The sequence below is a fragment of the Phoenix dactylifera genome, chromosome 1, assembly GCF_009389715.1.
Source record: "Phoenix dactylifera cultivar Barhee BC4 chromosome 1, palm_55x_up_171113_PBpolish2nd_filt_p, whole genome shotgun sequence".
In the NCBI taxonomy this organism is placed as follows: domain Eukaryota; kingdom Viridiplantae; phylum Streptophyta; class Magnoliopsida; order Arecales; family Arecaceae; genus Phoenix; species Phoenix dactylifera.
The window spans coordinates 35,303,336-35,324,615 of record NC_052392.1 but is presented as its reverse complement, the minus strand read 5'-3'; the positions used below and the strand labels follow the sequence as shown (position 1 = coordinate 35,324,615).

The window sequence follows — 21,280 nt, the reverse complement described above, 5'->3', positions numbered from 1 at the left end:
CATGACGAGGTTAGTCCAACCCATTCTACATGTCTAGTTTTACATGTTTAATCAAATTCCAATCACATCACATATTTTCTTAAATTCTCAAAAATATGTCAATTCTTCCCAGTTTATTTATTTCAATATTTTCATAACAAAATGCACATCTCATATGTGTCATATCAGCTCATAAAACAAACAACAACATAATTATAAAAATATATCCAACGATAAATCCAACAAATGCATAAATATAGGTGCTCAGATGTAGAAATTCTTACAGAGATTATAGACTGACTCAAATACGGATCCGAATCACAACCTACGCACTGGGGTGCTGAGTCCCCTGATCAAAATCTCCTGGCACCGCCGACTCTTCCTCTACAACATCAATTATAAATCACAACTAAATTATTTAATATTTAAATATTCTAAACCATAATTCACATCTACTATGGGGTCCATCATCAGGTCCCCAAACATCTCAATCCCTCAAAATCTAGGGCAGTCGGGGTGGCCCGACTCCCACCCTTGTACCACCGGCCTATGTCGTCGCCAGCCATGGCCGCCGCCATGCCGGCGACGGTGGCCGGTCCCGGTGAAGAGACCAAAAGAAGGGATGAATCCTCTCTCTCTTCATGGTTGGGAATACATCTTCCCTTTTCCATTTTCTTTGGTCCAAGGGCAGCAGCCGCCACCTGCCCAACCCTCGGCCACCACTGGTCGGACCGTCGCCGGCCGCCACTGTTGCTGTCACCGGCGATGGTGGCCGACCAAGAGAGGGAGAGAAGAATTTTCTTCTCCTGTTTCTTCTTCTTCCCCCAAACCAACACTGCCTCCTCCCCCTTCCTCCATTGTCAACCGAAGTCCTCTCCTCTTCTTCTCCCTTCATCAGTCGGAGGCCCTCCTCATGGTGGCTCGGCCTCTCCCCCCCCACCCGACGGCAGCCACCTCTCCGTCGTCGCCGGCCGGCGGCCAACCGACGAGAGGAAGAGGGGAAGAAGGTGGAACCACGAGGAGAAGACCTCGGTTCACCACTTCCCATCCCCAACAGAGCCCTAAAAATCCCTTACAAACCAACACAGTCCCGTCCAACCCCCCCATATGCCATGGATCCCGGCCAACCGGCGGCCGGCGGCGGCGAAATCCGAAAGAAAGGGGCCGAAACAGGGGTACCCTGTTTCAGATCCCTCTCCGACAGCTTCACCGGCCAAAACTCCACCAACACCACCCAAAAACCAATCAATAAAGCACAAGGGCTTACCTTGGTCCGGCGGGATGCTCCGGCGGCCCTTCCGGCAAGAAATCGGTGGAGAAATCCGTGAGTAAACCCACGGATCCGAGGCCTCTTCGTGTGTTTGGTGGGGATCCTCCTCCTTGACCTGCCGGCTTGCGAAATCCGCCGCCTTCCCCCACGATTGCCCTCTTCTCCGGCGGTCAAGCTCCCCCGACGACCGGCCTCCTCTGGCAATCGCCCTCTCTAGCGCCGCTGCCTCCCCCCCACCTTTTTTTGTGGTGTTTCTTCTCCCACGATCGTGCCCTAGGCACGATCGTAATAAGTGGATGGGCCCGATCTTTTCGGGCCGGCCCGTCCACCACTTTTTTTTTTTTGCTGGGTATTACATACTCTCCCCTTAAAAAAAATTTCGTCCTCGAAATTAACTTACTTGAAGCCTCAAACTTTAAAAAAAATATACATCCATCATATCATCCCTGAGATCTCAAATAGTCTCCCTCTCGGAGTACTTATTCATAAGATTGTGACATACAAAAAAAAAAAAATCACAGCATCTCAAAACTTATCCTTTCTATTTACCACACGTAGTAAGTTCTTTTGATCTCCTTCAAAAGAAATCCAAACTCCCAATCTTGGATTAAAATGCCATAATTATATCTCAAAGAAATTAATTTCTCTTAATTCTACCTAGAGATCATAATTGGCTTGACAGAAATAGGAGAAATCTTTAGTATCAAATACTCTTAATATTTTATAATCATTTTTCTTTTCTTAACTTTGCCTGTGATTAAATGATCAACCTATAGGAAAACCGCAAACCTGTTCAAATAGGTATATTAACAATGTCAGAGCTAGGAGTTGAAGCACTATGTTAAATCATTCCAGGCCCAAGCTTAATCACAGAGCTATCAATCCGTTAACGCTAAATTTGAGATGCCCCAAAATTTTTCTTAGAATTATCAAAAATAGGAGAGCCATAACTACTTCCAGTAGGCAAAGAATCAATGACATTCCCCTCTACTAGAAAACTAACTCAAGTCTTCCATAATAATACCTTTCAGATCAAGGTATTATTATTATTATTATTATTTTTAATCGGTTTCAAAATAACTCAAACCACTACACTTCCGCTGCGCACTCTGATCTAACTCATCAAATTCTCTAAAGTCACAAAATGATTTCTGTCCAAAGTATCACTTTGCATCGAGACTAAGAAAATCCAAATTTTAAATTTTCAAGTAGAACTAGAGCAAAACCTCTAGATCTTTTTGTTCTCGATTTATATAGAGTATACTTACCATAACTAACCCCCAATCCTTTAGTCAAGTTTAAGATCACTACGTGCTCTCCACAACCTTTTTAGAATCCAAAAATATCTAGATTTAATTTAAAGGGGTAATTCTTGTATTCCCTTAGCAATTTAATCAGAAAATCTACATTGATTTTCCTTCCAACAGAATTTACTTCAAATTCAATAAGTTAGAACTGTTGAGCCAATATCACTATGAGTAGGAATTAACTCTATCAACCTCCAGATCTTTCTTCACCAAGATTCTTAACATCCATCAACAATGCTATATATGATAATTCATGTAAGCATCTCATGACCGAAGTCTCTACTCAATATGACATTTATTAGTGGCTTCATCAATAATGACAAAAGATCCCTGCTCAAATCTTAAACCTAGGCTTGAGTTTTAAATTAACACATCAAATAGTCTTCTATAATTATAAGTAAAATCCAGTAGCCCAATCCAAACATGAGAATTCAAATAATTAGAATTCTCCCATCAATATGCATACTCCATGGCCTCAAAATAATCAAATACATCCATAGAAAATAGACCTATTTGCAATATCCAACATGCCAATACCAGATATAATCCACATACATTTTCAACTTCGAAGAACGTTCCTTTCAATATTATGAAATCTCCTTAGCTTACTCCAATACTAAATCAACATACAAATCCCACTCTAATAATTAGCAGCAAAACCAAAAGTATGATCACATCAAAACCCACATCAAATTTGAACTTTCAAATCATTTAAATAATATCTGAACATGGTATACTCGATTTGCCATTATTGACCTACACTTATCTTAGGTCAAACCTCTCTTATCATGATCAAAGACAATTTATACTTTCCTTCCGTATGCATCGAAAATCAAACCGATGCATACATTTTATTACAATGCCCAGTAATCTTACAGCTTAAGCACTGAATTCAATTGTCATGTCCAAAGTGATCATAACCTTAAGCTATCATATATTCCTGTCACGATCCCTAGTGATCTTAAACATATGCTCAGATTCCAACTGGTCACATTTTCCAATAATCTTAAACCTCAAACTTTAATGCCACTAAGGCCACAGTCCCTAGTGGTCTTAAACCTTAGATTATAATATCATTCTTGTTACAATCTCAAGTGATTATAAACCAAATCTCTGATAGTTTTTCTATCATAATTCTCCACTGATACTCACCTGAACATAAACCCTAGGATACCTTAACCTTAAGCTCTGATACCACTCTGTCATGCCCCGAACCCATCACCCGGGTCCGGTACGTGACCGGCCGCATGAGCCCTAGAGCAGTGCCCTAAAGATCATGCAAGGCCTAAGATAAACAACAATTCCAATAAATCCATAATTAATGTATTTAAAACAAACCAACTAAAATGTACTGATTTATTACATAATTTCAAATGTCCATAAATAAAAGATAGATTAACTTCTATCTATCCAACAGTCTGACTCCAGATCGAGCTCACTTCTTGTCCCACCAGACAGATTCTATGAATCCAGTGCCTCTGAAAAAAAAGGTAAGTGTAGTATGAGCTTTTCCAGCCCAGTAAGAATCCCAACAGCCATACACAGTAATAATAATAAAATAATCAAAACATCAAATAAATGTCATTTCATCTTTTCAAAAGCTCAACAAACAACAAGTGTATATAATCAGTACATATACACAAATCCTTTTTCACATTATGTGATCCATTCTCGTATTATTCTGATTCTCAAGTTTTCAGACTTTTCACTTCTGGCTTTGGACTAACCAAGTTCATGTCCCAGTCCAAGACTGCACAAATCCCACGCATAAGCTCGTGGCAGCTATCCCACGCTAAGCCCGTGGAGGCTATCCTACGCATAAGCTCGTAGAGGCTATCCCACGCGTAAGCCCGTGGAGGCTATCCCATGCATCAGCTCGTGGCAGCTATCCTACGCATAAGCTCGTAGAGGCTATCTCATGACGAGGTTAGTCCAACCCATTCTACATGTCTAGTTTTACATGTTTAATCAAATTCCAATCACATCACATATTTTCTTAAATTCTCAAAAATATGTCAATTCTTCCCAGTTTAATTATTTCAATATTTTCATAACAAAATGCACATCTCATATGTGTCATATCAGCTCATAAAACAAACAACAACATAATTATAAAAATATATCCAACGATAAATCCAACAAATGCATAAATATAGGTGCTCAGATGTAGGAATTCTTACAGAGATTGTAGACTGACTCAAATACGGATCCGAATCACAACCTACGCACTGAGGTGCTGAGTCCCCTGATCAAAATCTCCTGGCACCGCCGACTCTTCCTCTACAACATCAATTATAAATCACAACTAAATTATTTAATATTTAAATATTCTAAACCATAATTCACATCTACTATGGGGTCCATCACCAGGTCCCCAAACATCTCAATCCCTCCAAATCTAGGGCAGTCGGGGTGGCCCGACTCCCACCCTTGTACCACCGGCCTATGTCGTCGCCAGCCATGGCCGCCGCCATGCCGGCGACGGTGGCCGGTCCCGGTGAAGAGACCAAAAGAAGGGATGAATCCTCTCTCTCTTCATGGTTGGGAATACATCTCCCCTTTTCCATTTTCTTTGGTCCAAGGGCAGCAGCCGCCACCTGCCCAACCCTCGGCCACCACTGGTCGGACCGTCGCCGGCCGCCACTGTTGCTGTCACCGGCGATGGTGGCCGACCAAGAGAGGGAGAGAAGAATTTTCTTCTCCTGTTTCTTCTTCTTCCCCCAAACCAACACTGCCTCCTCCCCCTTCCTCCATTGTCAACCGAAGTCCTCCCCTCTTCTTCTCCCTTCATCAATCGGAGGCCCTCCTCATGGTGGCTCGGCCTCTCCCCCTCCACCCGACGGCAGCCACCTCTCCGTCGTCGCCGGCCGGCGGCCAACCGACGAGAGGAAGAGGGGAAGAAGGTAGAACCACGAGGAGAAGACCTCGGTTCACCACTTTCCATCCCCAACAGAGCCCTAAAAATCCCTTACAAACCAACACAGTCCCGTCCAACCCCCCCATATGCCATGGATCCCGGCCAACCGGCGGCCGGCGGCGGCGAAATCCGAAAGAAAGGGGCCGAAACAGGGGTACCCTATTTCGGATCCCTCTCCGACGGCTTCACCGGCCAAAACTCCACCAACACCATCCAAAAACCAATCAATGAAGCACAAGGGCTTACCTTGGTCCGGCGGGATGCTCCGGCGGCCCTTCCGGCGAGAAATCGGTGGAGAAATCCGTGAGTAAACCCACGGATCCGAGGCCTTTTCGTGTGTTTGGTGGGGATCCTCCTCCTTGACCCGCCGGCTTGCGAAATCCGCCGCCTTCCCCCACGATTGTCCTCTTCTCCGGCGGTCAAGCTCCCCCGACGACCGGCCTCCTCCGGCGATCGCCCTCTCTAGCGCCGCTGCCTCCCCCTCCCCCCCCCCCCCTTTTTTTTGGTGTTTCTTCTCCCACGATCGTGCCTAGCCCTAGGCACGATCGTAATAAGTGGATAGGCCCGATCTTTTCGGGCCGGCCCGTCCACCACTTTTTTTTTTTTTTTTTTGCTGGGTATTACACTTCTGAATGGAAGTAGAATCTAATTCTAATTATCTTGACTCACCAAAATAAAGGCAATAAGCTTATAGCGTGAGGTGCCAACTGAGATTTAAAATTTTTGTTAGCTTGATAAGATAGCAGAGAGTCTGCTAAGGATAGAAACTGCACGAGTTATCCATTAATTTGGAGCGGCCCCACCGCCTGGATGGCGAAAACTCAACTACCAACCGCACAAGTTATCCATTAATATGCAGCGGCCCCACCGCCCACTTGGCGAAAACTCAAGCCAAGGCGGGCACGAAGCCGCCTTTATATATTACGGATAGATCGCGGAATCAGAAAGTAACGAGGCAGGGCGAGGCAAGAGATTCATAGGAGGGACGATGACTTCCACCGAGAGCCAACCGTAGTCCTCACGAGGTTGAGTTCTAGATTCCCGCAATCCCACTCTTGCTGTAATACCTGACAGTACATTTTGTGTGCGAGCGTTGGTTGGCACGCTCAAATTTAGTGTTTCTTTTGTGCACGATAACCTTCCAGCACATCAATTAGTTTGTGCGTTTCATATATAATATCAGGGTTGGTGTTACAACATGCTTTTCTTTCCTTTTCTTACAACTTCAGCTGAGTTCTTATTTATGATCTTCTGCATCGTACAAAATAACTTACTTAATTATTGATTTTCAGTAAAAATTAGATTTACCTTCTTTGTATAATGATATATATGCATATATATATTTAAGGTTTCTTGATATTTTTACTTGTGGATCTAGGTACGGAATAAGCAATACACATTAGTGAATGCTTCATATATATTTATTTAATGTCCAATATATATATATATATATATAGATTTTGAATATAATATATACATATATATATATATATATTGAATATAAAATATATATTTGTTTAGATTATTGCCCGCTCACACAATCCATAAAAAAGTTATTTATTGTAGAACAAAAAATTCGATAAGTGTAAAGTTAGACAAACTTACCTTATTGAGACTAAAATAGAAATAATCCAAATCCTTCGGATCATTTAATGTGTGTAAATTCATCACCACCAAGCCAGCTGGTCGTGTGTAGAATCACACCTTTTCATCGCTCAAATGCCATGCTTCACCAAAACAATGATCGTGGATCATTTTGAACTTTGGAATGAAGAAATTGGACGCATGCTAGCGCGAAGAGAGAGAGAGATTCTTGTTGGGAGAGTTAAGAGGTAAGAGGGAGGGGTGGGAACCGAATGTTAGCTTCTCCCAACATGGGCGCCCAATCCAGACTCGGTATACCAACATCTAGTAACATCTGAATATATATGATTTTATCTAAAAAATAATTATATGACTTTTCTTGCAAAATCAATATTTATATGGGATATTTTAGTGAAATCCACTATGCTATAAATACACAATAGAAATGCAAAAAGTATCATACCTGATATAAATGCTTGGCCTACATAATTATTATAGTAATTTCTCTTAGAAATTATAGTAATTTACTCGGTCAAGCACTTTATAAGTCAGGTTGTAACATAAACAAAGAATCCCTTGATAGCATGTCGCCAAGCGATATGATAAATTTTAAATATAAAGTGAGAATCAATTCTAGATATATATAAAGTTTATTAATTTTTAAAACATATCACAATTTTGTGACACTCTAGTCTTCTTACATATGGCATCATCTATCATTTGGTTAAGTTTCTTCGAAATTTGGATTATGTCGGTCATAATTTTTATGTTAGGAACCAATCAAATTACTAATGAAAAAATAAGAGAAGATTAGACTTGATTTGATATCCTCATGCCCAAATGATAATTACTAATTTAGATTTTTGTCTCATGTCAGTGCTACATTTGAGATTCTCCAGAATGAAAGGGGAATCCGATTTTAATTGTGTTGACTTATCCAAGTTTAACTTAAGATTCTTATTTTTTAAAAAATATTCAATATTTGAAGCCTTAATTTAGTAAAAGGCGAACTCTTAGAATGAGGTGCCAACCAATAAATATCACTAGCACATTTGAGATTCTCCAAAATGGAAGGAGTATCCGACACTATCTGACTTATCCAAATCCACCCTATAACTTAAGATTCTTATTTTTTAAAAAATATTAAATATTTGAAGCCTTAATTTAGTGAAAGGCGAGCCCCTAGAATGAGGTGCCAACCAATAAATGTAACTGAGATTTAAAGATTCAAAAAGTCAAGCCCAAACAGGTGCCAAGATATATTTATATATATTACCGATAAATCTCGAATCAAAAATAAAGAGAATGGGAAGTGACGGAAAAGAGATTCCTCAAAGTGGTGATAATCTTTGCTTGCTCTGGATCTCCTTTTTTTAATTAAAAAATATTTTTCAAAATATTCTAAGGTATTTGTTAATTTGCTAGGCTCATACTCAAGAAATATAACAAAAGCAACTTTCTTGCAGGAACTAAAAAAATTATCCTTGCAAATAAGTTATTTTATTTTTGAATTATAAATGCCTCTTTTATTTCTAAATCATTTCTTTTCTGGAAATTATATCAATGTTGCTTGTTCATTATCAATGTCTCCATGTACATCATCAGGTCGTGGCATGGATCCCCAAAGCAGGACAGTGGAGGATGAAGTATGCCCTAGCCCCACATCGGCCTTTCATCGCGATACAATACCCAATGAGGCCTCAGCGAGGCCAGAACCAACGCCCTCTCGCTTGGCACCGACACTTTTCCCCCGGGAAAGTGGTCCAAACAATGGTACGTCTACCTCTCCCACCGTTGGCTGGTTCCTGCCACTGAAAGCAAAAATCTTCCCCAACGTATTAACCACCAATTATAAAATCTTCGAGGATGAATTATCTCTCATCTAATCCATATTTAGACCTCCACTATAGATTAAAATGTGGTATAAACAACAACTATCAAATACGTTATTTGAATCCTTGTATAACTCACTCTCTCTCTCTCTCTCTCTCTCTCTCTCTCTCTCTCTCTCTCTCTCTCTATATATATATATATATATATATATATATATACATAGCAATGACTGAAATTTGTTGTGGTTGGAATTTTTTCTCGAGTCGACGAGTGCTTTCTGGGGCACATAGCTTTCGTTTTTATATTTAATTTATTGGCATGTGAAACCGGATGGCTTTTTGTTTCTCCAATAAAATAAAGATCTCATAAATTTAAAAAAATAAAAAACCTCAAATAATCATAATTTTATGATTATCATACATATTATCATATTCTCAATATAATTCTTAAATATTATGTTTTTAATTAGAAGTTAGCACTCTTGATGATATGATGTAAATCCTATATATTATATTTATCTTTTATTTTCTACATGAGAGATAATTCAAGTTTTCATTTCTCTATTCTCTCTTATTTCATTTTACTTTCTAGATTTCAGGATTTATCTGTCATTTATCTTTGTCAAGTTGTGGTCAAATATTGTCAACTTTTTTGTTTTTAAATGGTTGCTTTCTAATAATTTCTCTTGGAGTTCTTAGATCATGGATGTGATATGGTTTTGAATGAACCATAGGAACTCCTTATTCCTAGCAGATGTCTAGATCCCTTAATTTTGAAATTTTTGCTCGTTTCTGCATGAGAAATAATTAAATTCTAGAGATTACTTGCATACCATCACTGCATAATTTAAATACAAAAGGCATTCTGTCAAATTTGTTGGGCCTATGTTCAAGATATTGTATAATAAAAGTAGCTCGAATGGAAAATCAATTATTTTAATTTTTTGAACTAAATGTCTGTTAGATAATTTCTCTTACAAGTTATAGCAACTTACTTGATAACTTACTTGATCACGTTCTCTATAAATCGATGAAGAATCCCTTTACCTACGGAAACCGAGAGCGTCTTATACAAGCAGAGGAATGCCTCCCACCGACACATCTACCACTAGCTGCCAAACCGATGAGGCGTGGATCACTAAAGTGAGGAATAATATAAATTTAGCACAACCTAGGGACCATCCCAACGGACCTTGCACCATCTTTAAGGTCCCCGAGCACATCCGACAATTGAATCGTGAAGCCTACGAACCAGTGATTGCTTTCCTCGGACCTTTTCACCGCAACAGCCGCGAGAGTTCCTTCATGAAGTGCTACAAGTGGCAGTGTGTCCGGCACCTTCTATCGCGTCATCAAAGTCAGGAGCAAGAGAGTCAATTGTTGAACAAGTGCTTGTTGGAGTTGAAGAAAAAGGTTGACAAGGTCCGGAGCTGCTACTCTGAGGAATTCTCCGAACTGGATGCCGAAGATATGGCAGTGATCATGTTGCTTGATGGGTGCTTCATCATTTATCTCATGTGTCCCATGAAGGAATCATGGAATCCAAGGAGACTACAGCGTATGATGGAGAAGAGGGAAGGGGAGGTTGTTTTAAATATCGACGAGAAGGATGAACAGCTTGAGGGCCCAACTATGGCAGGGCTGTTCACTATTGATGTAGTGATTTATGATCTGTTGAAGCTTGAGAACCAAATTCCTTTCTTCATCATCAAATTGCTATTTGATCTTCTCAAACCATGCGAGGATGGATAGATTAATCTTGTTGACCTTGCTCTCCAGCTTTTCAAGGGCATCCATCCCGAGGAATCCGAATCATTCAAGAAGTTTAAGAAGAAGTCCCCCGGTGAATACCATCATCTGCTCCATCTATTTTATTCATCTCGGATCCCTTCAAAAAAGCCAGCAGAGTCTACATCGGCACCAGGGGAAGCTGCATCTGGATGTATTCCTGAACTCATGAAGTGCAAGCGGAAGAAAGCAGAAGCTGATCCTTCACGAGAATCTGCACTCGAGTGAATTCCTAGTGCGACGGAGCTTGACAGGGGGGGGGTGAAGTTCGAGGGGAAGAAACCGGAAGACTGTTTCTTGAACATAAAATTCCAGAAAAGGAATATGAAGCTCACGCCACTGCTATGCCTCCGGAAGTTGTATTTAATGTTTCGGAGTGGGCGGATGGAGATACCACCACTGCAAATCTATGACTATACTGGTCCTCTCTTCCAAAACCTCATAGCTTTCGAACAGTGCTATTCCGACACTGAGATGTACATTACGATATACGCACTCTTTATGGATTGCATCATCGACCAGGCTGAGGACGTGCGGTTGCTCCACTTGGAAGGCATACTAGAACATAAGCTAAGCAATGATCAGGAAGTGGCGGACCTCTTCAATAAGTTGGGCAATCAGATACACTATGATCCGGAAAAGAACTACCTTGCAAATCAGATTGAGGAAGTAAACAGGTTTTATGACTTCAAATGGCACAAATGGCTTGCTGCTTTGAGGCGAGACTATCTTGGCAACCCATGGGCTACAATTTCAGTGTTGGCAGCGGTCTTTCTTCTTTTGCTGACCATCGAGCAGGCAGTATTTTCTGCATTGTCCTATGTTCACTCTTCATAGGTGTCATTAACCTGCTTGCCTGTGCAAACATGGATTAGGCGACAGATATAATGGAAGGGTGAGTGGATAAGAAAGGATTCCCTCCAAACATGGATTCTGGAGAATTTTTCGTTTATCTGGGGAGAATAGAAACTAGACGGTTAACCATATTTATTTAATTGGCGCTCCCTGGTAAGTCTAAAACCGAAAACGGACCGGAAATAAATCTCATGCTCTGTCGTCTATGGCTCCACGCACGGATCTAATAGGCACTTGGAATCTAATGGCAGCATGATTAGATTATCTTAATTTTGCAAAAATAGCACTAATAAAAGAGCCAGGATCCTTTGCATGGCAAAGGTGCGGCTGTTGCACCGTAGAGTGCTACCTCTGTTATTTTTCTCGGCTCATGGCTTTGATGTCTTTAACCAAGTTCTCGAAGTCCCTGTAAGATGACCCGCCTTCCCCTACGCTCCTCCTTGCGAGTTCAGCCATCTCACCAGCCGATCTCCTCAACTCCTCTGCTCTTTTCCCTTCCATCACCTCCCTCACCATCCTCTCCACCACGCTCCTGCCGCGCTTGTCCTTCATGTCCACTCCGAACCTCCAAACGTCACCGACAAACCTACTGTTCACTGGCTGGTCCGCGAAGAAAGGCCAGCAGATCATCGGCACGCCTGCCGCCACGCTCTCCAGCGTCGAATTCCACCCGCTGTGAGTCAAGAAACACGCCACTGCCGGGTGGGCCAGCACCTCTTCCTGCGGTGCCCACCCCACAAGGCACCCCCTCTCCTTCCTGCGCTGTAGTTATGAAAACTACGTCAAATGCCAAATTTATTTTAACGATGCAACTTAACTTCTTTTTTTATCCCTTGCATTTAAAGGTTGTCCACTGAAAGATATGCACAGACCATGTAGCCTTCAAATGAAGCTTGAACTTTCTATTCTTTGTTTGACTATTATTTTGTATTTAGCTCTTACATAATTACCATTTTATGTTCAGTCTTTGTGTAGTCTTACTCACCGATCATCCGCCAAATAGTTTGTAATGTTTTATATATCTATTTTTCGCACAATATTGCGTGAAAGTCTAGATGGTATGGGACTAAATATAAAATGGTCATCAGAATCTCTATTTAGAAAATATAAAAAAAGACATCAAGTATCAAGGATGGAAATAAAATTTTTATTATCAAAAATTAAACATACAATGAGAATCAATTCAGGAGATAGATAAACTTTAAAGAAGAAACTTAGACTAGATTTGACATCCTCATGCCCAAACAACAATAATTGAGATTCTTGTCTCATGTCGTTGTTGAGCACATTTTAGATTATTCTAAATGGAAGGGGAACCTAATCCTGATTGTCTTGACTTAACAAAATATCAAGACCATCGCCAAACCCAGTGGTCCCACTGCACGTTTGTCTTGACGGACACGCGTGTTTATATATTGCGGATAGATCTCAGAATCAAAAACAAAGAAGATTGGAAGTAACGAGGCAGGGCGAGGAAAGAGATTCATTGGAGGGACTACAACTTCCACCGAGAGCCAACCGTCCGTATGCGGTTGAGTTCTAGATTCTGCAATCCCACTCTTGCTGTAACACCTAACAGCACATTTCGCGTGCGAGCGTTGGTGCGCACGCTCACATTTGGTGTTCTTTTGTGCACGGTAACTTTCCAGCACATCAATTAATTTGTCTGTTTGAGATGCTAGACTATTAAATGTACCAGGGTCGCTCAAAGGTGTGTTTCTTATATAATATCAGGTTTGGTGTTACAAAATTCTTTTCTCTCCTTTTCTTCAACTTCAGGTTGAGGTCTAGATTCTGCTCAAATTTGTCCGTTCTGAAAATTTTCAAATATGTGGTCAAATAATATTAAATTGAAAAAGATTATTTTTTTTTTCTTTTGCCAACCTACGACCAAGTTGTCACAAATATCGTGTGAGCACCGCTGCAGCTATTATCCTCATTTCACATTTACTATATCACTTAGAAAATATTGGTCAATTTTCTTCTTATATTAGGAATGACAAGAACACAACAGCTACATGTTAAAAGGCCTAAAACATTAACCTGAAGAAATCCTTACATTTAACGGGGATATCTTCTGGTCCAGAAACTCTACATTGATTATGAAACGCCCATGAAAAGTAGAATCAATGGGCCAAACAAAGTCATCACTGGTCCGGAGAAGTCTTCCATGAACTGCAATTAACCAGACAAGCAGAGCATTGTTGTTGAAATAGATCTTCATGCAAAAAATCTGTATTTATATTCATATTTTTTCTATTTTTAATATTGCAAACAAGGCAGAAGGAATCCAGTCAAGAACAATAATAAGTAAAAACAGACTTGGTATATTTAGCACATATTGCTGCAAGGTTAACTATAAATGTGTGCAATGGACAACATCTTTGTAACAACTCAGGATCTCACCCAAAATGGCTAGCCAGAAGTTATTATTTAGGTTCTTTGATCCTGTATAAGTACCCAAGATCTACCCAGCGAATAACCGATGTGGGACTAAACACACGCCCGCACGGGTCCTCACATATTCCCCCCGTTCAAGTCCTGACGTCCTCGTCAGGCTAAGGGTTCAAATCCATTCAAATCTAATCACAAACACCACGATCGGTCCGTGGTCAACCCCAATGGATCCGTGCTGCAGTGTTCCCTAGTCTACATAAGTTATGGGCCGGGTCTGCTCTGATACCATTTGTAACAACCCAGGATCTCACCCAAAATGGCTAGCCGGAAGGTTATTATTTGGGTTCCTTGATCCTGCATAAGTACCCAAGATCTACCCAGCGAATAACCGACGTGGGACTAAACACACGCCCGCACGGGTCTTCATAATCTTAGCATAGAGTCGGCTGAAAAGCAAGTACAACATGACTCTTTTTCCTTTTGCTCGTTCATTTATTTGTTCATTTGTGAGAGTAAGAGATAGATGAGAGAGAGAGAGAGAGAACAAAAGGTCCTTTATCACATCTTGTCAAACCACAGGGATCAAGTGGCATAAATTGGCTTTTGAAAGGTTTCTGACATCTGGGCTTGAACATTGAGGATTTACCATCACAAGTTGAGATTTCAAACTCTTTCAAAACCTAGTTACCAGATTCTGGAACAAGTTAAGTGCAAGTGCAGAGAAGTGAATATTTTAGAAACACATTCAAGTACGATGGCTCTCAAGAAGTGGATAGTAGTTCGAGATTCCAGAAAAATTCTGAAAGAGTACCATACTCTAGTATGTAGAATGTTAAAAGGTGTTACTTAACAAAATTCTCTCATCTGAGATGGTATTGTTAAACATTTAGCCATCGGAACAAGATTAATTTTCCTTTGATATTCTATCCTCATTTTACAGGGACAAGTGGCAGTTCAGAGGACCATATGAGCGGTTGTATAAGAAGGAGAGGAGGGGGGAAGAGAGAGGGGGCGTGGAAGAGGAGGGGTGTTTTGGAGAGTGTGGCCATGTCTGAACACAGATATAAGTTCAAGGAGGATGCTCATGTCTGGCAATCATGATTGTAAACATCAGAGTTCCTCCCTATTCTTTGTCATGTTTCAAAACACAATTCAAGCTGTTACTTGGATATATCCTGCTGACGGATTTGTTCAATTGATTTATGATGGTTCTTTCAGCCCATCTTACAGGCTAATATTGGAAGATTAGCTCAATTTGGGAATGGAAAACTCTGGAAGTTGGGTACCAAAGAGTTTAATTTTACCCTAAGATGATTTTAATGATAATAATAGCACTAATTGATAACATTAATGTGGATATTATTACTTAACATTGATATTTAAGCATCTATTCTATTTCTGCTGATTTGGTTTTCAACATCGTATAGCCAGTATTTGTTGACAGCTAGGCCTCATAATCTTAGTTGATTTGTTGCCAGTGAGGATGATGTCCTGCGTAAGGGCGTATATTTTTTTTTCTGTTTCGAATGGTGTTGGCAGGAGCGGCTCAATACATTTGAAGACCTAAGGCGAACTCACTAAGAAGGGACTTTTTTTCTTTTCATTATTTTTTAGGCCTTCCCTATAGTGGATCGGCCTAAGGTAAACTTATTAAAGGAGCCTTTCTTCTTTCCGTTTTGTCTTCAAGGCCTTCCATGCTGTAGGCCTTTTTTGGGTTAGGACCTTAAGCGACCGCCTCAGTTTTCTAGAGATTGAGCCGGCCCTAGGTCTCGGTAAATTGTTGTCTTGATCTTTGTGAGGGGCAAGGTGGTACAATTTGGTTTGCACTCTCTGGTTTATTGGAGGATTTGAGGCTTGAGCACGTAATGCCTCAACAGGATTTTAATGGCCATCATGGACCTAAAGATGATTTTACCGTAGGTCCATCTTTGTTCATTTGGGTGATTGCTTGATAGTACTAGCTGTCAGATCAACAATGTGACGGGATTGTATGTTTCATGCAAAACCACCATTGGATCACCCACCACCCAGATCTCCAAACACTTTGGAACTTGGTTGTTCATCCATTGGCATGGATCTAGGAGGAGATGATCCAATGATAGATTCATGCGAAGCAAGTTGAATCTTTCTGTAGAACAATGGTATTAACTTTCTTGGGAAAAAAAGGCATTGTTTTTTTATTAATTCGTTAAATCCCACTCGAGGTGGGAATGCGTTATGGGATAACGTGAAGAGGCTAGGGAACACGAGTTTTCGCTTCATGGGGGACCTCGACTGCACCCTAGTCTTCACCGACTTTCTAAACCAAAACAAAACTATATACAGAATCTTATGGACAAATTAATCCATCGCATTCAAAGGTATCCGAAAAGACTTGCAAACTGACTTCCCAATGCAGCTAGAACGCATATCAGATGTGTATGATCTACTTTTCTTCCGATCATCTCACCATCATCTTTGTCACGCCCCGAACCCGAACTTAGGCCCGGGACGCGCCAGACGCCGCACACCCGCACGGCGGACCGCACGGGCGTGCAAGGCTGAATAATCAGACACTCAAGTCACAACATCAGATCGCAATATCAATACTAAAAATCTATCATTTATGATAATCAAATCAATAATTCAATTTCAAATGTCTCAAATAAAGTTGGTAACATTTATTTACAAGATCAATTACTTATGACAAAATGAATCTAAATCTATCTATGTCCAATGTCATAAGTTCTCTCCTCCCGAATCCCCCATCAATCATCTCCTGCAATTATGTCAAAAACAGGTATGAGCTACAACAGCTCAGTAGGTAACAACATGCATAAAGTCACGATAACATGTATTAAAGCATATGCAATATGACTACAGGTCATGTGCACAAATAAATATGATGATCCGCAAACCAATCCGATACTCAAGTAATATATATATATATACCATCTTAGTCTATCATATCACGCATAACATAATCCACATATCTACCGCATGACTACGGCCACATCACCCAGTGGCATGGTCACACCGAAGTGTCAACACTCTGCTCCAAATGGAGCCCTGCACCGCAGTGCTGCACCCCAGGGTGCCCCAATCTCTGCTCCTCAGAGCATGCTCCGCAGAGCCAAAATACCCCATAGTGCCGGAACTAGCTCCTCATACAAGTCGACAGGGCCAACGTTTCCACCCCATTGGCGGGAATCCTAGACAATAGTCACGCGGTCTCCAAAATCACATCCACAAATTCCAACAATCAAACTTAATATAAACATAAGTTTTCAAAACCAATATATATGCATAATAGATTTTCTGATGATCGATTTACAGTCAAAACATGCTTCTAAATGATAATACTGCCAAGAATATAAAACATATCAATATGCTGGAAATAATCACACATATGCATAGTACATGTAAATCATACTTTAAGCAAGGTTACCTACCTGGGTTCGCTTAAAAATCCCTGCCACAGATATCACGAACCCCTGGTTAAACATAAATATTAATCATTTAATTAACTAAGAAACATAATTTAAACAATTTTTCAAACCCTTAAACTCCTAAGTTCATGGATCCAAGAATGGGCCCCTAAGATCAAACATAGACCCTAAAATCAGAACCCTTTAAACCCAAGTCAATTGTGGCCCAAAACAGATCAGGCCCAATTGAACCAAACCAGGTATCAGGTCCAAATCCGATTTCGGGCCCAAACCAACCCAGCCCACAGATCCAATTAGGTTCAACTCAGCCCAACCCAGATTAGGCCCAATTGAACCAAACCACATTACGGATCTAGATCAAACCGGCCCACACCAAACCAGCTCTGATCAGCCCAGATTAGATCAAGCTTAACAAACCAGATTACACTCAAATTAGACCAATCCAAGTCTAGACCAAATCCACAGTCAGAAGATGGTTCAATCAAATCAAAGTTCATTTGCGTCTGGTTTGTGACACCAACAGAGCACGGAAATTGATGCAAGGGAAACACCCAAAGTTCATTTGTGTGGTTTGAAACAACATCCGGGCACGGAAAACGATGCAAGGAAAACACCCAGCCGGAAGAAGAAGAAGAAGAAGAAGAAGAAGAAGAAAAAGAAGGAGAAGAGGAAGAAGAAGGAGAAGAAGAAGAAGAAAGGAATAGGGGGGGTGGCTGGTGGCTCCGGTCGGCCCTCGGCGGTCGACCGTGGCCCTCGGCGGCGGCGCTCGGCCAGCCGCCGTCGGTCACCCCACGGTCACAGGCGACGGAAGGGAAGAAGAAGAGAAGAAGGAGAGAGAGAGAGGAAGAAAAGGGAGGAAAGAGAGGGAGACCGGGGCTGGAAGCCCGGCCCCTGTTCACCCACCTCCGGCCGAACTCGTTTCGGCCGGATTGACCCCGGCCGGCCACCGTCGGCCGGCCGATCTAAAAAAAAATGTCTTTCCGAAACAGGGCATGAAATTGATTAACATAACCTTATTCTTTCCCCTCTTAAATCCATAAAACAGTAAATGGGTAGTCTTTCTCACCTCCGGCCATCGACGAGTGGGTTCTCCGGCGGCGATGGCGGCTCCGGCGACGCCTACGGCTCCGGCGAACCTCTCAAGAAAAGGGAAGAAGATGAGGGGAAAACTCAAATTTTAGAGGGATGGGGAAGGGATGGGGCTCGGATGAGGCTCTCAGAGGAGAGAAAGAGGGAGAGAGAGAGAGAGGGAGGGAGAGGGAAGAGGGAAGAGGGGGGTGGGGCGGAGATCCCGCTGGCCGTTCGGCCGGCGTGGTCTTCGTGGGCAGACCACGATGACCCAACTGAAGTCGGCACTCCTTGCCGACTTCAGTTCGGGTCTTCACACTCTAACCAACTAAAAAGAAATTTCGTCCTCGAAATTAAAACATACCTCAATCCAAGAACAAGGCAGGGAACTTCTCTCTCATCTCCTCCTCCAGCTGCCAGGTGGCTTCTCTCTTACTGTGATTGCTCCACTGCACCTTTACATAAGGAATCGTGCGCCTCCTCAAAACTTGGTCCTTCCTATTTACCACACGTAGTAAGTTCTTTTGATCTCCTTCAAAAGAATTCCAAACTCCCAACCTTGGATTAAAATGCCATAATTATATCCCAAAGAAATTAATTTCTCTTGATTCTACATAGAGATCATAATTGGCTTAATAGAAATAGGAGAAATCTTTAGTATCAAATCCTCTTAATATTCTATAATCATTTTTTTTTTCTTTTCTTTCTCCCACATCATTCCAACAAATAAGAGATCCATGTTAAAACATTCCAAGTCTAAGACCAACCAAGGAATCATCAATCGTAAATGCTAAATTTAACATGCCCAAGATTCTCCCAAAAGTTGTCAACAATAGAAGATCCACTGGTGAAAATTACATAGCTACCTTTAGATCATTCATAGAATCAACAACATTCTCCTGAAACTAACTCAAGTATTTCATCATAATGCCTTTTAGATCAAATATTAATGATCTTAACCAGTTTCAAAATAAGTCAAACCACCAGACTTCCGCTGCACACTCTGATTTAATTCATTTAATTCTCTAAAGTCACAAATGATTTCTGACTAAAGTATCACTTTGCATTAAGACTAAAAAACTCCAAATTTCAAATTTCCAAGTAGAACTAGAGCAAAACCTCTAGATCTTTTTGTCCTCAATTTATATAGAGTATACTTACCATAACTAACCCCCAATCCTTTAGTCAAGTTTAAGGTCACTACGTGATCTCCACAACCTTCTTAGAATCCAAAAATATCTAGGTTTAATTTAAAGGGGTAATTCTTGTATTCCTTTAGCAATTTAATCAGAAAATCTACATTGATTTTCCTTCCAACAGAATTTACTTCAAATTCAATGGGTTAGAACTGTTGAGCCAATATCACTATGAGTAGGAATTAACCCTATCAACCTCCAAATTCTTTTTCACCAAAATTCTTAATGTCTATGATCAATGCTACACATAATAACTCACATAAGCATCTCAAAATCGAAATTTCTACTCAATTTTGTATTTTACAATGACAAAAATTTCTAGTTAGATCATAAACCGAGACTTGAGTTCAAATTAACACATCCAATAGTCTCCAACAATTATAAGAAAAATTCAGTAGCCCAATCTGAATATACAAATTCAAGTAATTAGAATTCTCCACCAATTTACTTACTAGCCCTAAAAATTTAACCCACCAATAGAAATACATCTATTTAAAATATCCAAACATGTCAATACCAAATATAATTTCATATACAGATTTAACCTCGAAGAACAATTTGCTTTAATATTATGAAAAATCGTTCTTAGCTCACTCCAATGCTATAATAGATCCATGCACAAACTCTACTCTAATAATTACCAACAAAACCAAAAGTACTATTACATCTGCACCCATATCATGTTTGAACTTTCAGATCACTTACACAACATCTAAACATGATATAACTAATATGCCAAGGCTAACCTTCCTTAGAGATAACATGCCCCAAAAACATCACCCTGTCCAACCAAAAATTCACATTTCTTTAATTTACCATACAATTGATTCTGCCTCAGAGTCTCCAAAACAATCTTCAAGTGATGCTCATGCTCTGCCTGACTCCTTGAATATATCAGAATATCATCAATAAATACTATCACAAATTTATCCAGAAAAGGCTTAAACACTCTGTTCATCAGGTCCATAAATGCTGCTGGTGCATTAGTCAAACCGAAAGGCATCACCAGATACTCATAATGGCCATATCTGGTGCGGAAGGCAGTCTTGGCTATATCAGACTCCTTTATCCTCAACTGATGATATTCAGATCGCAGATCAATCTTTGAAAACACCTGGGCACCCTGAAGCTGGTCAAATAAATCATCAATCCAGGGTAGAGGGTACCTATTCTTAATAGTCACTTTATTGATTTTCCGGTAATTAATACACAGTCTCATGCTACCATCTTTCTTCCTTACAAATAATACTGGGGCACCCCAAGGAGAGACACTAGGTCGAATGAAACCCAGATTCAATAGCTCCTGTAATTGGTCCTTCAGCTCCTTTAGTTCAGCAGGGGCCATTCTATAAGGAGCTTTAGACAAAGGTGCAGTACCAGGGATTATATCAATACTCGACATCTCTATCAGGAGGTAAGCCAGGCAGATCATCAGGAAAGACATCAGGGTTAGATCCATCCACTGTAAGATTTTCTACCCCACTATCATTTCTTCACATGTGTCCCTATATTCCTAGGTTTTTTTTTTTTTTAAATTATTATTATTTATTATTATATTTATTATGATTCTGTTATAATGTCCCTAGTGATCTTTAACCTATGTTCTGATACCAATAAATCTGTCACGCCCCGAACCCGAACTTAGGCCCGGGACGCGCC

The 21,280-nt window shown here is 40.7% G+C and overlaps 2 protein-coding genes across 2 annotated transcripts; both read left to right on the top strand.

Moving 5' to 3' along the window:
* The first annotated feature begins 6,427 nt into the window (after positions 1–6,427).
* On the top strand, positions 6,428–10,974 carry LOC113463591 (UPF0481 protein At3g47200-like). The gene is made up of 3 exons (XM_039132887.1): positions 6,428–6,498; positions 8,663–8,830; positions 9,926–10,974. Exons 2-3 carry the CDS (start codon positions 8,671–8,673, stop codon positions 10,639–10,641), a joined length of 876 nt encoding a protein of 291 aa, XP_038988815.1. The 5' UTR covers positions 6,428–6,498; positions 8,663–8,670; the 3' UTR covers positions 10,642–10,974.
* LOC120112424 (UPF0481 protein At3g47200-like) lies at positions 10,906–12,151 on the top strand (the record flags this gene model as incomplete). Its single annotated transcript, XM_039131844.1, has 1 exon — positions 10,906–12,151. A coding segment is annotated over one exon (609 nt), but the record flags the coding sequence as incomplete, so codon positions are not given.
* Between the last annotated feature and the right edge of the window lie 9,129 nt (positions 12,152–21,280).